The sequence below is a fragment of the Bradysia coprophila genome, chromosome X (assembly GCF_014529535.1).
Source record: "Bradysia coprophila strain Holo2 chromosome X, BU_Bcop_v1, whole genome shotgun sequence".
In the NCBI taxonomy this organism is placed as follows: Eukaryota; Metazoa; Arthropoda; class Insecta; order Diptera; family Sciaridae; genus Bradysia; species Bradysia coprophila.
Genome location: NC_050737.1, coordinates 7,264,467 through 7,282,413, shown reverse-complemented (window position 1 = coordinate 7,282,413; position 17,947 = coordinate 7,264,467). Strand labels below are relative to the sequence as shown.

At 34.6% G+C, this 17,947-nt stretch overlaps 1 protein-coding gene across 1 annotated transcript; it reads left to right on the top strand.

Annotated features, from left to right (window-relative positions):
• The first annotated feature begins 11,122 nt into the window (after positions 1–11,122).
• Positions 11,123–13,556, top strand: LOC119085686. The gene is made up of 3 exons (XM_037196131.1): positions 11,123–11,212; positions 11,275–12,348; positions 12,451–13,556. Exons 1-3 carry the CDS (start codon positions 11,164–11,166, stop codon positions 13,554–13,556), a joined length of 2,229 nt encoding a protein of 742 aa, XP_037052026.1. The 5' UTR covers positions 11,123–11,163.
• The last annotated feature ends 4,391 nt before the right edge of the window (positions 13,557–17,947 follow it).

Here is a 17,947-nt window from a genome sequence, read left to right as displayed (position 1 = left end):
GAAGCGAAAGGAGAGGAGAAACGAGAGACCGCTTAAATGAACTCGCCATAGCGCAAGCGATAAACTTTGTACTTGTATGATGTACAACGGTAGAATCACCCAGTGTTTGCGGTTTTGTGTCCTCACATCGGATTATTTATGGCCGAAATGGATAAAGTTGTTGGTTAGTTGTTTAAAGTTTGAAGAAAAGTTTTTTTCTTTTAAAAGTCTCTCCATTATTCAGTCTCAATTTAACATATAGAATGTATCGGTTTAAGAATGCCACAAATAATAATGGGTACGTAAAACGTATAGAAAAGCGAAAAAAACTAATAAAGCATTTACTATGAGAACTGTAATATATCCGCCGAACGATTGTGATAGTAACACACAAATATTCAAATTATACGCTCGGGTAAAACAATACAGATTTTTTTTTGCTTCATTCATTCCGACGAGTAGTAAAAATCATTTGTAAAAAATTTACATAAATCAATAGCTTAGAAGCTAAGACGTGAACCTTATCGAAACTTGAACACCATAAAATGCGCTTCTGCGTGCAGTTGCAGTGACATCTGCCCTCCAACAGTACCAACACATTGTCTACCTGCGCCAAAATGTATATGTGCAGAATAGGAAACTAAAAGGGTAACATTATATCCGTACGTACGGTAATAGCTTTCGAAAAACGATTCGATGCATAAACGTAAACTTCTTTCCTACGAATTCGGATATTGATAAAACAGAAAATGCAAAGTTTTATGGATTTTTCCAAACGAACGATTATATGGAGAAACGAACATGGAGCCATCCAAGCTGTGTAGTGTGTGTACACGTGTCAGAACAAATTCAAATTAAAAAATTATCAAGAAAGAAGATAAACAAGTTCTTGTTTATTATGTTATAATAGTTCTATGGCTTGTGAATGAACAGACATAATTCCACATACTCATACACAAATTTGATGTGTGTCTGTGTTGCGGAACAGCCATATTTACAATGCAAGTAACGAAAGAGGACAGATATAGAATTATGAAACGGGAAGACCATTAAGATTCACTTTGATTTATTCGAAAATATCTAATCTGGGACCTTTAAAGAGAATGAAGTGATGATTTTTTCTTTAATAAAAATATTTATTCTTAATTTTTATATGGATGTACGATGTGTGCATCACCATTAACATTATTCAGTGTTGACGGACAATTTCTACGAAATAATCTCGGATAGGGCACAATGCACTCAATTCAATCACACGCCCAGATTAAATTTTTTTTAGACTCGCCATCAAAACTATTTTATAATTCTACCACGTTAGATATTTTAAAATGTAGCTAGAGCCGTATTGACAATGGGATGGTTCTGAAAACGAATTCTGTGAAAATATCACGTTATTTGAATATAGACAGATTGTCGTTGAAAAGTTACCTACTTAAAACGGACGTATGTACTACGTGAATTACATTTCGGAAAAAGAAAATGTTCCTTAAATAACTCAAAAGATAAGGCTTTATTCAAATAATGCTCTTTAAATAGAGGGGCTGACTTTGTGTTGTTGTTTTAGTTTTAGTTTGGAGTGCAGTAAAACCCCTTCGTCACTTTAACGAAGATCGGCTGTCGTAAAATTTCTTCAAAAGGTAACTAAATGTACCCTTTCGTTCCACTAGTTGTAAAGATCATGTATTTGATCTATTATAACTCCCAAGCACACTGGGTAGCTCGTCAGGGAAGTCAAGTAGTGATGGAATTTAAAATAGTACATGATCTACGGCGGGCATGCTCAAAAAACAAAGAACTTTAATGGTAGCAGTAATTGGGAAAACAAACGACGATATTTACCATCACAATTTGAACCACAAGTCAGACTACAAGTTGGATAGCGTCCATGGGCAAATTGCAGTAGCAAGAAAGAATCGAAAAGTATAGAAAATAGTAAAGGAAAACCCATAGAAAAGCATCAATAGGAAAGTATAGTAAACATTAGAAGAAAGTACAGAATACGCTACAGAAAACCAAAGGAATCTATAGTTTCAAACACTCAATCAAACCTATGATTTGGCCGAAAAACGATATTGAAACCTAAAAAGAAGTACAAAAGATTCGGTCCGAATGAATTTAATACTTTACCGATTTCAGAAACGACTACTCACCTGTTAGGGGCCATTCACAAATTACGCACGCACCAAATTCGAAATTTCAGACCCCCCCTCCCCCCTTGCACGCGAAAATGTATGGAGAAAATTTCAAAAATGTATGAAGCGTACGCTTTTGTCAAACCCCCCCTCCCCCCTTAAGAGCGTGCGTAATTTGTGAATGGCCCCTTATCGATAACGACGACTAAAATAATCATAAGTCCTGTGCAATAATACGGTTCTTTATATGGTAAAATGCACGTTAAAAAAATTGAAGTACAAGATTGAAGTACAGTTTAAAAATACTTTGATCTATAGAAGTAATAGACCCGATAATAATACTGGTCATCGACGGCTTGCCGTCTGTAACAGGCTAATTTTTGTCTTCATTGCCGTTAATAGATGATATGTTTTATCTTGACAACTCACATTTTCCAAAGTCAAGCTTAGCTTAGAGAAATATTTTTTCATTGAGTCGAAATCTTATGCTTCCTTCAAACTAAATGAAACGGTTGAAAGGATTCTCATAAAAGGTGTTAAAGGAGAGGGTAGTCAGTTAATGTCACTTGATATCTGGGTAGGTCATCTGTTACCGACAGCAATTGCGAGAAAAGCTAAGAACTCTGACCTGTGTTCCCTTAGATAAATTATTGAAAAACTGAAGTAGTAGAAGATTCGAAGCGGCAGATTTGATGTGTATGTGGCAATGCGTTTGTCATTTATAAAAGGCTTTACGAAAGTCATATCCTTTCCGAAAATTCACATTTGGCAACGTTGAAAATAGAATATGATAACTGAATCTAGTATAAGATCTAGACCGCGGGAAATCGTGCCCTTAGCTCGTCACGCTTGTCCACGATCATTAGATTCTAAGCATAAAGCCATAGCTTTACAACTTAAGTTATTGAACTACAAATGAAACTCTAAGGCACAGTATCGAAGCTTGGTTAAAACAAAGAAACCGTCAAACCAGCAGTCAATTGAACTTTCAAATACTTAGACGCCGCGCAAAGATAAAACGAAACATATGATGAAGAAGATAAAATTTTATAAATTTCATTTTGGTTTCTTCAAATGATCGAATTTAAAGTAACACAGAGGCGCTATGCGATACAAAACACTTATTTGCTTTAAATTATGTTGCCCGTTAGTTTAAAAAAAAAACTTTTAGAAATAGCTTTCAACTGAATTGTAATGGTATTTACGTGCACAACAATAAATAAACTCAATTTGAATTAGCAGCAATATAGAGGTGTATCTAATGAAATGTTCCTTGGCCGAAATAATTAATTTACCGTTTATATTCACTATACATCGACCACGTTCTTTGTACACCAGGCGTATCAACTTTGAAATCTATAACTGAAATGAAGCAGAACTGATTCCGAAAATTATCTGAAGAGTAAAACAAAAATTCCAAATAGTAAGAAAGCTCTGGCATGTACGGTGTGTGTAGTGTTTTTGTTGTTGTTGTTGTTGACGGTGTTCGTCTTTTATTTTTCTTTTCATTTTTCATTACTAAAATCGACTTTGAGTGTATTAAAATTGTATCCATATCGACGCTACATAAACGAAGCTAAAAACGACACGCGGAGAAAAATATTTTATTGATGAAAATCGCCGTTGATAAATTTTTTATTTCAAACGTTTTGTGTGGCATATTTTGTGTGTGTGTATACTATATCGTAATTTTGTAAACAAATAATTTCATATTTCGGTTAAATTAAGCCGAAAATAGAATTTATAAAAATAAAATATTTCTTTTTGGTGGCTTATACGTGGAATTATTTTCGATGACAAATTTAACATTCAACGACGAAGAATTCATGTTGATATTTAATCCTTAGATTTATTATTCACGTTCGCTGGTAACTTTATACGAGAATCGCCATTAGCTGTATTAGGTAGGTCATAACACACTAAAATTGATCTAACCAATTTGCGTCGTTCAGCTATTATTTTTGGCATCGTAATTATGCAAAACTGTGATTACGCCATATTTAATCGATATTCAGACATTTTAGTAAACACGGCACTGCAGTATTAATTAATAGCTGTTGAGTGGTATAACATGTTAGAGCTACAGACGACGACAGTTAAAGGAAAACCGAGAACAATTTTCATATCATAAATGGATTCTCATCGATATATATCCAGTTCATGAAGGACGTCTTCTTCATTTTCTACCGTTTAAAACTTGTTCGACATTAATGTCTGCAATCTTAACCAATGAAGTCACACCTTCGATAAGATCGCGATATCTTTAAAGTATGTTCATTACAGTAATTTTTTGAAGAGAAAAATGTTCAGAAATTTAATCATACAGCCATTGAAATTGAATTAAGTTCTCGTCCTTATACCCTTAAAAGGGCATATTTTTTTGAATTGGAACCTTAGAGCCTCGGCCTGTCTCCGCTATCAAAATTTTTGGCCAGTAGTTTTAACCAGGAGGGATTCTTTTGAAAAACAGAATCTTGAAATCGGACGCATTTTCCATTGGACTTTTTTATATGTGCCTGAATTGGTATTGGTCCCTAGAACCTAAAACCACTTTCAAAAAAATTCTTCGAATCTTGTGTGGCTGGTGGGAGGTGATCGAAAACTGAAAACATGCACTTTTCTTACAAAAATTTCTCCAGTTACACGAGCCGTACAGGGTCGTGTGGGGTGTCATTAGAAAGGTAATTGCATGTGCTAATGGGAAAAATAGTTCTTGTTTGGTTTAAAATTCATCCACACTGAGATATGTGCAGTTGAAGTTTTCAGCCGAAAAAAGACTGACAACTTACACTTTTCTTACAGAAATTTTTCGAGGTACACGAAACGTACATGGTCTTGTGGGGTGTCATTTGAAAGGTAATTGCATGTACTTTTAGGAAAAATAGAGCTTACAGAAGTTTGGTAGCATCTTCGATGAGTTATGTGAAGTTGAAATGTTTAAGTGCTTATATTGCATCGAAGATGCTACCAAACTTCTGTAAGCTCTATTTTTCCTAAAAGTACATGCAATTACCTTTCAAATGACAGCCCACACGACTATGTACGTTTCGTGTACCTCGAGAAATTTCTGTAAGAAAAGTGTAAGTTGTCAGTCTTTTTTCGACTGAAAACTTCAACTGCACATATCTCAGTGTGGATGAATTTTAAACCCAACAAGACCCTATTTTTCCCATTAGTACATGCAATTACCTTTCTAATGACACCCCACACGACCCTGTACGGCTCGTGTAACTGGAGAAATTTTTGTAAGAAAAGTGCATGTTTTCAGTTTTCGATCACCTCCCACTAGCCACACAAGATTCGAAGAATTTTTTTGAAAGTGGTTTTAGGTTCTAGGGACCAATACCAATTCAGGCACATATAAAAAAGTCCAATGGAAAATGCGTCCGATTTCAAGATTCTGTTTTTCAAAAGAATCCCTCCAGTTAAACATCGCTAATACGACGTAACATCGCTAATACGTTTGATTGTTTGAATTGCTAATGGAACATAGAAACAAAAACAATTTTTAACCCTTCAGTCCTGTAACACATTCTCAACAGATGGAGGGAAAATGTTCATAGAAAATCCTTTGTCAGGCAAAAGAACATTCTTTGTCCGTCAATAGAAAATCTCTAAAAATTCCTTCAAAATTTTACGAAACAAAATTCTCAAATTCATAGAAAATCCACAAGAAAATCCGTAAAATCTTAGAAAGCTCTTTAAAAATCTCAAGAAAATCAAATAAAGAGAAGGAAATACTTGACAATTGGGAAAAATTCGTTGAAATTCCATTCAGAGAATTATTATGAAAAAATCCTTGGAAAATGACAGAAAATTGAAAATCCGCAGAGGATAACGAATATCTGCTCACTCACCGGAATGTGTTTGCGGACACCCAGACCATAAGCTAAACCATCCATTACATTGTGAACAATTACGAACTTCGAAAGTTCTCTTGCGGATACGACGAACTAAAAACAAGTAACGATGCGTCAAGCATTAGTTTTATTGACTGACGGATTTATCGATCTAATTCTCGAAAGAAGTTTTGATGTCCTCTATGTAATGAATAATAGACTAATGCTATCGACAAACGTTAACTCTGTCATTAGCAAAACAAAATTTTAATGTTGAAAAATCGATCTCATCAATGTGTAGTGTAATTGGGAAAAATGTAATAAATTTATGAATTGATCCTGCTCCTGCTCATAAATCAAACAAAGAAGCTTGAACAACTTGATGTTGCTAAAATAACGTTATGACCTACGAGTCACACACCAAGAAAGCTTTATTATATACGTAGCATCGACTGTTGATGAATCTAGTACCTGTCTCGGAGCAGCTTCACCATTGAAATAATAGCGGAAAATGTTCTCCGTTTAAAACTGTTTTCACAAACACCGACTAAAATATGGGATTACAATTTTTAGGTCCATAGGGATTGCTTCCAAAAAGTGACTCTATTTTTAATATCTGCTAGGAATTGATAAAAAAAATTCAGTGATTAAAAAAATTAGGATTTCAAAGATGATACTGTTACAAATTTTCGACACGATCAATCAGAATATTTCCCGGCCATACATTAAATTATTTAAGGCTGATCCCTATCATTAATCCACCTTAATCAGTAGTTCCAAATAAGTAGTTAGTACAATAGGCCCAAACGGAGGCCTCCGTTCTTTTATGTAAAAGAGGGTCTAAATTATATTTTTTTAATTTCCCTACAATTAACATTTTGATGTTATTAAAATGAGATTTTTATTTCAGCGCAGCAAAAATACTAGCGTCAAAAGCTGGGCTTCAAAAGATTAAAATTTAATTTCTCTGTGGATTACTTATAAGAGGATAACTTCAAGTAATCTCTGGAAGGATTAAATTTTAATTCCAAACAAGAATCGGTGACATTCTGTTAATCCCAAAAACTTTTAGATCTAGTTCCAAATTTTTATCTTTGAATACACTGCAAAAAAGATAGTACAGGGATAGAAAAGTAAAATTTGATATATCGTGAGTTAATGTGGTTTGAAAGCTATTCTACACAAAATTTACTAAATCTTAGTATTTTATTCTTGTTGCCTAACCCGTTGCCTAACCAAATTTCAGGAAATAAAAATCTTTATTTTCATTTGATCAACGAGATAAATTCAAAACCATAACAATTCCCAAATCAGAAAACTTGTCGAATTTCACTTTTCTCTGCCTGTTGAATTTGGAAAATGGACGATCAATGAAGATCTGAAATGAAACTTAGTAATTTGTTGAGAAAGGATAATTTGGTAGACCGAGTTAAATGACGTTCGTCAGATCTAAGCGTTCACAACGTGTTCCACAATTAAACAGATCGATGGTCGCGATACTCCCACATTCAGATCCAACGGACTAGTCATCTGTTATCAACAATAATGACGACAACCTGTGAAATGTGTCTAGGTTTACGGTATAAATGTATGTGAAAACTAACGAAGTAGTAGATTTTGATAAATCTTTTCAAAATGCATGGACAACAAGCAATTATTTTCCTAGGTTAATAAATGGATTAACATTGAACTGGAGATTGATTCAAGTTTTTTTTTTAAGACGGGCTAACATGCTGTGTTTGTGATTCCAGTGGATCTTCCGCGAATCAGCAACACAGAATAGGAACTTTCAGAATCTTTTTTTGATAAAATTAAAACGAATAGGAAATAGAGTGATGGAATATAGTTTTGTCATTCGACAGTAGCATCGGCAGATGGAGGGTAAATCGAAATTAGTGCTATGACAAGAAACGTTAACTCAAGTGTGGAGCGGCTGTGTTTTAATAGTTCCTGTAACTTGCTTGACGCTGGTAAAAATTAATCTATGTTGAACAACCCAATTTGGAAATATTTATTTATTTTTTTAAAGGAAGATGACTTTATAGTAGCAATTACATCAAATAATATTTTATCTAACTCACTATATTGATAAAATCAAACATCTAAATATCAATTCTCTTAAATTGGTTAGTCTGTGTCTGAGAAATGAAAATAAAAACAAACATTATTCAGTCTTCATATTATATCAACTCACAGTATCATGACTGGCAAACGTTATTCCTTTCCATTTCACATTTGATGCATAGACAAAGATAAAAAAGAGCGGTTCAACGTTTCCACATTAGAAATTATAAAATTTTCAACAACTTCACATTGAACCTACGGACGGTCATATTAAGTTATATATCATAAATTGTCGGACCCTTTTTCTGAATTAGCAGTTCAATAAAAGTAACATTTCTTATGTACCTTAAGTAGTTTTATTCAACCATTAACAATAAATTATACCTTTCATTGTACTCATCTACTTATAAAAACATCAGAAATAATTCTAGATTTTGACCCCATGAGAATTTCATATTATATAGAGAGCAGGAGTCTCCTCCCATTACAAAAAAAGAGACTAAAACAATAATTCTTAGGACAAAAGGATCAAAGAACGTTATAGCATTTTATATATAATATATATACGAAACATAAGGAAAATATGGCTGAAATAATCCCTTTATGCATGAATGATTTATATGTTTAAATAATCTATGGCTTTATTTTTTGAATTGAGACATTATAAAAGATAAAGTTCATTGTTAAGCATCGCCATCGATCATGTCAGAAAGATTTTTATGTGAATTTAAGGGTATGAAAAATGGAATGCATATTATATATAGAGATGTGTAACAAATGCTGTTTGTTATACGCTCATTGTGATCAGCATTTTTCAAAACGACGATACACCATTGGTATACTTTCTTTTATTTCCCTTCGTCTTTTTTTTTTGAAAAATTGTATCAAAATTCGTTTTGGTGGTAAATTTTGATATATATTTTTGCGCATGGTATATTTACATGAGTGTATTATTATGCTTATTGTTATTTTTATGATATTGTTATTGAACCATGAGGTTTAGGTTACACACACATAACACCTATAAAAATTATCTCATACATACGATGTTATGTTGCATGATGGTTTTGAATATTATATTTCGTTTCTCGTTTTTCCCGAAAACAAAAACCAAAAAAAAAAAATTGGAATGGAATGAACGGGGAGCAGAAAAAAACCCATGAATATTTTTTATAACCAGAAAAAAACACAAACTGGTAAAAGAATTATAGGATCCGAAACGTTTATGTGTTGTAGTTAAGGGAATTCAAGTTCACTTCAACAGAAAACTCAATAAAAACAACACCCGAGCCCCATCATACTTGAAACGAAACAAAAAAAAAAAATAACGAAAAAAAAACCGAATGACCCAAGGTATTTACTACTCTCATACCAAACAAAAAAATCATTATATTTAAATGTTTTTAAAAAATATTATCTTAAGTTAGTATGGAAATAAATTGTAGGATACCGAGAATATATTCGTTGTTGTTGTTGATGGTTGTTGTTTTTTTTTTCGTTCTCTCTCGATATATTTTAGTGGTATGCATACACATCCATATTATATTCCTTCCAAACCAATTTATTTAATATAGCTTAATCACGATAATATATGATCCAATTATAAGCATTATAAGTTCAGTTTATACCTATATTTAATCGCATCATATAATACAATGCTGAAATTTAGCATGCATATGCATACACTCTTTTTTTGTACGAATTCTACTTCCACTTTTTTTTACGTTGTATTTTCAACAACAAAAAACAAAGTAACATGCATAAACATTGCATTGAATTATATTATAGATATATTAGCAAGGAATATATAAAAGCATTTTCAAATTTTATGTCTGCGAGTCAATAAATTAGCAGCTATTTTATATGCGAGATAACAAGTTGAATTAATTTACAATGTTTCACGTAAAGCTGCGAAGCTCAATTTAATGTCAACAATGTAACCGAATATGTTGAAATATAATGCATACGGACACAAGTTTTCAAACTCACAATGCTGTTGGAACAATCGTTGTTATAGGTCACCGTTAAAAATTAAATAAATAAATGGAAGAACAACGACTAAAATCGATGGATTTTTTTTACTCAAGTTTTAACGAATTTCAAGACTGTAATTAATTTGATGTAACGGCACTGGCGAAACAAGTAAATGGACATGATAAGAATCTTGATTGAGAGTTAAAAGGCGGTAGATGTTAAATTACTGGAGACATTTTTCACTTGGAAAACGAAAGTTTTACTAAAAATTTTAACCACGAGAATTTCATAATTTAATGCTCGCGTTATCACTTTTAAGATCGAAAATGTTTTTAGCCCAGACTACGACAATCTTTAATATAACGGAAGTGCGCGAAATGTCACACTATGTCCTTTTCAACGAACCTGCGAAATATAATCAGGTCGTAGAAACATAAAATGATTCAACAATAAAATTTTACGTAACAAGGTAAAAAAAGTTGAAAAGTAGATACAGTCAATACACACCAAAACGAAACGTTTCATTTTTATCCCGATTTATGTAATGGATTTTGAGTTTAATGCCAATTTACTTTTCATCCCTAGGTTTGTAAACAGCCACTTTCGATCCTTGGGAAAAACGGAAACACCATTTGCTTTGACGTCCTCAGAAGAATTTGAACCTAAAAACATCACAATAGGTGACCATTGACACACTAGGTGAATTTTGTAAATTTTTACTCAGTTTCTAGGTAAAATATAAAAGTTGAAGAATGTTAGGATTATCAGGCGAATGAGGAAGTGGTGGAAATCGTCATTCGTTTCTGTGCTGCCGGTCGGTAACGGTAAATTATTAAGCTGGAGGAGTGATGTTGAGGCCCCCAGTTGTTGTGTTGCTTACGTATACGACCATGAATGGAAACAATTTAATTGTTGTTGATGATGCCGTGCATTCGACCGGAGTGACCGGTCATCTTCATTAAATTGTTTTCATTCATGGTCGTATAAGTAAGCAACACAACAACTGGGGGCCTCAACATCTCAAGCGATATTCTGACCACAATAGAAAACGGTCGTGACCATGATCGTGTCGATAACGAAGATTTGTTGTTGAATTTATTGCAGTTTCCTAATTTTTTTTTGACGTTTGCAAATATGTATAATAACAAACTGCACAAGAACTGAAACAACTTAAAATGGCTCGCGTAAATTCATCATTAGAAATTTCTTTGGACAGCATAATAGGTATGTAACGTCTTTCTTGTTATAAAATCAATTTTCAATTGATTAAATAAATCGGATTTAAGACAGCGAAAACGATGTTACGACGAATAAGGAAGACGAGCGCGATATTCAAAAAACTGATCCCTTTGTTGACAAAGTAACGGGACGGTACGTGAGACACAATTGGTCCCTTGTTGCTCTAGAAGATATCATGGACCTCTGCAATGAAAAGCGAGAAGAGTGCGACAAACTGCCAACGAAAAAGCAACAAATAATGAAACTGTTTCGCCAAAATCGAGATCTATTGGAAATATTTTATTACGTCGATTGTGAGAAGTGTAATTGTGCCACGAAAGTGAATTCAGAAAATTCGAATAATGTGAAGTGTTGCCGATGTGATACAGTTTTAAAGACTAAAGAGACAAACTTTTTTGTGAGTTTTCCCATTGCGCCGCAAATTTTGAAGAGTTTGAAGGACAATTGGTCCTATATCAGCACATTCGACACTTCCAGCAATCCCATGGCATTCACTGATGTACACGACGGTGAAATCTTAAGAAATGTTTTGGAACAATACCGCGAGACAGATGTCAATATTGTTTCGCTGAGCCTCAATATAGACGGTGCAAATAAGTTCAAATCTAATGCTCTTTCGGTGTGGCCGATTCAATTGGTACAAAATAACTTGCCACCACGCATACGATTCCTCCCGGAAAACATAATCATTTCGGGGTTGTACTACAACAATGGTAAGCCGGACTGTCAAAAATATCTACTGCCGTTAGTCAGTGAGTTGTCGGAATTGAAAGAGAACAACATCAAAATAACAATTGAGAATGAGGACTTCACCTTCAAGCCACTCATCACACTTGCAGTCGTTGATTTGCCAGCGAAGAGCATTCTTCAGGAGACAAAGCAGTTTGGTAGCTATGATGGGTGCACGTATTGTGAAAACCCAGGTGAACTGGTCGAAATAAAAAGAGACAAAAAAAAGAAGAAAGCAATCAGCAAAGACAAAATAACGACGGAAACTTCGAAATTTGTACGCTATCTGGAAGGGGACGAAGATTTCAAGTTACGAGATGAAGTTGATACGTTGGAGAAAATGCTACAAGTGCATACGTCTTCAGATGGAAAAGCTATCGATGGCATAAAAGGTAAACAGTTCAAAAAACTTTAAATTTTATCGAAATTAGTTCACTCAAGTTTTTACTCACGATTTTGCCTTTCCCGAGTCTGATGATTTAAATTTCGTTTAGGTGTATCGTGCTTGGTTGGCCTCGAACATTTTAACATTATATTCGGCATGGGAATAGACTACATGCACTGTGTACTACTTGGATCAGTGAAACGGTTAATGGATTTCTGTTGTAATCCAAAATTTAGTCACCGATTGTTTTACATTGCTCCAAAGATAAGAAAGACACTGAACGAAAAAATTTTGGCAATAAAACCGACGTCAAGCATCGTTCGCAAACCTCGATCGTTGGATCAACGAAAAAATTTTAAAGCGAGTGAATTCAGATCACTGTTGCTGTACTACTTGCCAGTATGTCTTCCTGGGTGCTTACCGAATCGATATGTACAACATATTCGCATGCTGTCTGCGGCGGTATATATGTTGTTAAAGGAAAACATACCCAGGATTGAGGTGGATCAGGCTGGAGAAATGCTCAATGACTTTGTAAAGCAACATCAAGACTTGTACGGAAAAGAGAATATGGTTACGGTCATTCACCTGCTAAAGCATATCACCGTAGCTGTCGAAAAACAGGGCCCACTCTGGGCACAGTCAGCTTTCCCTTTCGAGCGGAACAACGGATGCATTTTGAAAATGATCAACGGAACGACGGACGTACTGTATCAGATGTCGACTAAATATGTCCTGAAGAACTCGCTCACAAATCGACCTGATGACACGAAGAAAGCAGTACGCAAGAACGATAATTTTCTGGGCAAAAGTATTACCATTGCAGAGCATGGTCTGTTTGCTCTAAATGTCGTTAATCTCCAAAGACTAAATCTTTCTAACGTTCCGTTGGAGGTATATAAGCGTTGTCAACTGGGAAAGTCAATTTTCACCAGTATCTTGTATACAAGACCGAAAAGATCGGTGGATTATTTTGTCAAATTGTTTGGAGGACAAATTGGTGCTGTAAAATTTTATTGGAAAATGGGCGAAGAAAATTTTGTTTTTGTAGAGGAGTACGAAGTAATTGACAACATTTATCACATCGAGAAGGTCCAATCGACAAAGAAAGTAATTATGGCCCCGATTGAATTTATTACAGAAAAAAAGATTTTTATGCAAGTTGGATTGTATAAATATGTTGTTTCTCCTCCAAACCACTATGAAAATGAATAAAAAGCTTTGTTGATAAACTGGAACAAGTTTTAGATTTTTTTTGTCGTGGTCCGTATTCAATAGTTAATTGGTCAATTGGTTTTCGACACTATAATTCGTTATACATAAAGTGAGAATAAGTTTGACTTTGAAGTTAGATTAAGAAATGTCCTACATCGACAAAAAGTCAAAAACTGACTGTAATGTATGTGCTATGCCATACAACCAAGAATTGAAAAAAAAAATCTGCAAAGTTAAGGCAGGAATAACACTTGTTAAGCCTAAATATTGGTCTAGCTAATGCTCCGTTAGATTGAACTCGGCCATTACGATTGTACCTACGTATATGGGTAAATCCACGTATTTTGTGACAGAAATTTTTCTCTTTCAGTCTCACAACATCCCCATTGTATTGTAGCGATGGCGCTCTACAATATGCATAGTCACATTTGGTAACATGACTTACGGTATGTTTTTTCGCATCTTCTTTGGTGCGTATTCGTACATCAAAAAGAGACAAAATTTGATTTGGTAACATGACTTACGCTGGAATTTCCCATATATGAACATTCTACAATTTCCTCTTTTAAGTTAATTTTCGTGCTTAAAGGTGTGTATAACCAATGCAGGTTGAATGCTAGAACTTTGTAAACGTACCAAAAGTTGGGCGACGGAAGCGTAAAATTATAGCTGAAATCAGTGCTTTTTGTTTTACTAGGGGTGTGCGATGGATGAAGGATCGAGTCTGGCGTAGTTCACAAAAAATTGTTATCATCCCTAGATGTCAAAAATTCATTTGCGACAAATCATAGAAGCTAAATTTTCGAGTTTTCGGTCTCCCACCTATTTCGACCTCTAACAAAAATTGTTTTGGGATTCTTGTTAGCTGTATTAGTCCCATTCTACTAATTGGAGTCCAGTGCTACAGAAAAAAATAAATTCCAGACGAAGTTTGTCGAAAAAGTTTTTTTGGTGAGTCGTCTAAGTTCGCCGACTATGAAAAATTAATTGAATAAAAAAAAAATTAGTGGCCTACGCCAGTCTCGATCCTTTATCCATCGCACACCAATATTGTCTTAGTTATTTCACGTTATATTAATTTTCTGGTGCCATCAATTCTTCCATACATCACCCTCGACATCCGCTGCAGTTCTACTTAGAAAACACAATTTTTTTGGCTTTTATTTACTATTTATTAAACCAATGCTTTAAGCTATATCGTTATTCAAATCTTTGGTTCACAGTTAGTTCACATTACTTCAGGGCAAAAATTGGAAATGAAAAAATAGCACAACTACTCCTCCGGATACTTTTTGGAAATGTTTTTGATTCCTGACGCAAATAGTCGATTCATATACACATCGTCGATTCTCTCCGACTGTACGCTTGAATCAATGTTGCATTTTGCTATGCGATCAATGAACAGTTGCTTTATGCGGGTAGTTTTCTCTGGTGTCATGGCAGACTTTGCAGGCTGTCGTTTGACTTCTTCGCCTTTCTCATTGAATTCCACTTTTTCACTGGTACCTTTCAGTGTTCGGCGACACAAGTCGGCAAGATTGGTCTTGTACGCATATTGTAAACATTCCATTATGAATGTCGAGTCCTTCGGTTTGTCAAGTGGAATGTGCTGCAGAGCTTTAAGTTCATTTGATGTGAAGATGCTGTCACTAGATGAGGGCCCTTCACAATTGTTGGAATGCGTGATCAATGTTGTGGCTTTCAGCAAGTTTTTGTATTTAATGTTCTCCTCCGTATAATTGATAGTAAGGTTTAAATAGACCTTTTTCATCTCTTTGTATTTCCGTTCCCATTCTTGACATTCAAGGGCCTTCTGTACGCAACCAGCATTTGTGCATACAGATGAATGTTCCGCGACATTAGTGGAACTACGAACTGTTTCTGAATCATCGACGCGGTAGGCAACAACATCTTTAAAAGCACGATCGTTCTTTGCCACTTCATCGACACAGTCGGTTCCAAATTGTTTACTTGTTTGATCTTCCTTTGCATTTGTCTCACAGCCAACCACTTCAAAAGCATCAGCTTCCTCTTTGTTATTCAACGAAATGGCATTATCCGTGGGTTGAGCAGTGCTGGCGTCTAGATTTTGTAATTTCAGATATAAGACATGCAGAAAGCGTCACACAAAAGCTGTTGAAAAATTCTTACCTCGAAGCTTCTTTTTTAATGCTTCAACATAAATGTTCTGCGTGCTGTTGACATTATCTTCATTATTTTTTATAGTTGGCTGGAAGTAACTATGAATTTTGTTCGGAGCCGCATTCTTTTCGTTGGTGTTCTTCTTTTTTAATTTTAAATCAGGCTTTTTTTCCTTCGATGACTTCATTTTTGATTAGTGCAAGAAAGAAAGTTATAAAATGGCGATGCAAGAATAACTGACACATATAGATTTTGATGATGGTAAAACAGCACGACGATAGTGAGACATTATCGACATATTGTTCAGTACAGCAGTATGAGCGGCAAATGTTTCAAAATCATTTTTAAATTTTATCGTAATATTTGGATGTCTGTTTTCAAATTATTCCCTAAAGAACTTCTTACAAAATTTATTTCGTAGTTGCCTGTAGCTAAACTGTTATTAATAGCACTGTCACAATCATACACAAACGTACACATCATATTTCCAGGATTTTTTTTGTTGACAGCTACTTTACACGAATTCTGGGCGCCGATTCTCGTATTTTTGTAACTCTAAATATTCGTAACTTGACAGCTGAGTTTATAAAATCCAATAAGAACAGTCAAGTTACTAATTCTTAAAGTTACGAACGTCTGATGCCCTGTTGCTGTATTTAAGAGTGTACTTTCACTATCCTCCCGTCATATCAGCCATGTTAAATCGGCTAAACAAAAATATTCATTCACTACCCACAACATTGTTTTAGTAATTTAGTAGTTCTTATCAAAAACTATTTTAATCACAAAAATCTACTGTTTTGATATATCTGCAATGCTTACTGAGACTGACCCTGCTTCACAAATATAAGTCTTCGAAATTTACTATTGAGTAATTTCATTTTTGGTTGCATGTTTGTTTGACCAGCTGGTCCATGTAAACAAAGTCAGTTAAGACGAATCTACACATGGCTAAATTGTTGCCTACATTTCCGGGCAAAATTATTATTATTTTGATGATAATTTTGGACTCGCATCCTTTTTGGAAAAAGTACGACCATCTTTTGGTGTTAAAATGTGTTTCAGTTTCAGTTAAAATTTAAATGTTTGTGGTGATGTAACCTCAGTCTGAGAAAACTCAATATTTTACGAAAATTGACACATATTTTGAGTTTTCTCGGAGGTAGGTTACATCACCATAAACATTTAAATTTTTAGTGAAAGCTAACACATTTTAACACCAAACGATGGTCGTACTTTTTCCAAAAAGGACGCGAGTCCAAAATTATCATCAAAATAATAATGATTTTGCCGGAAAATGTAGGCAACAATTTAGCCATGTGTAGATTCGTCTTAATTTATAATCAGGAGTCGATAAGGAGCAAAATTTGCAGATTGAAATTTAAAAAAAAAATCTATGAAAAGATATTTTTAGCCCCGTACGAAGTACAAAGGGGCTTATAGGATTACGATGCCGTGTGTAATTGATGGAATTCGAAGCAGACGGTAAGGGCAAAGTGTTTGCCTATGTTCATAGATGACGAATCTGCAATAAAAATTTTGTCTGTCCGTCTGTCTGTCTGTCTGTCCGTCACGTTAATATCTTAAGTAAATCAAATCCGATTTCAATTTTTTTTTTCCCTGAAAGATAGTCGAAATAGTGAGGCTAAGTTCGAAGATGGGCGATTTTGGGTCGACCCCTCCCGAGTTGTGGCCCCATAAGTGCTTTAACGTTTTCCAAAGATTTCTCTGGCCATTTAAAGGCTACACTGGTAAGTGATACATCAAATGAAAGGTATTTACAATACTTATCGACAAAAAAAAGTTAATGGAAATTGGATGACCGACTCGTTTGTTAGACCCCTTGGTGTGAACTAGGTGCAGGGCGGCAAGCCGTTTTTGCTTGTAGGTTGGCCAAATTTGAACGTATTTAGATGGATTTTGCTTCAATAGATAGGTATTGACCGTACCAATAAGGGAAAAAATGAAATTCGGTTCACCGGAGCGTGAGCTAGGTCTCTTGGAGTGAGCTTATATGAGGCTACTCGGCCGTACAGTGAAGGTGGTGTTTTTTGTTAATATCTCGAGTAAAATTTGACCGAATTTCATGAATTTTTTTTTGTTTGAAAGGTATTAATAAATGTGAATCGTCAGTACTATTTCAGGTCTCCTAATAAAATGGCCGTCGGCCGCCATTTTGGATTTTTGTAAAAACAATATAAATCGGTGAACATGATACCTACAAAGTTACTGATCAGTGGGAAGTGATT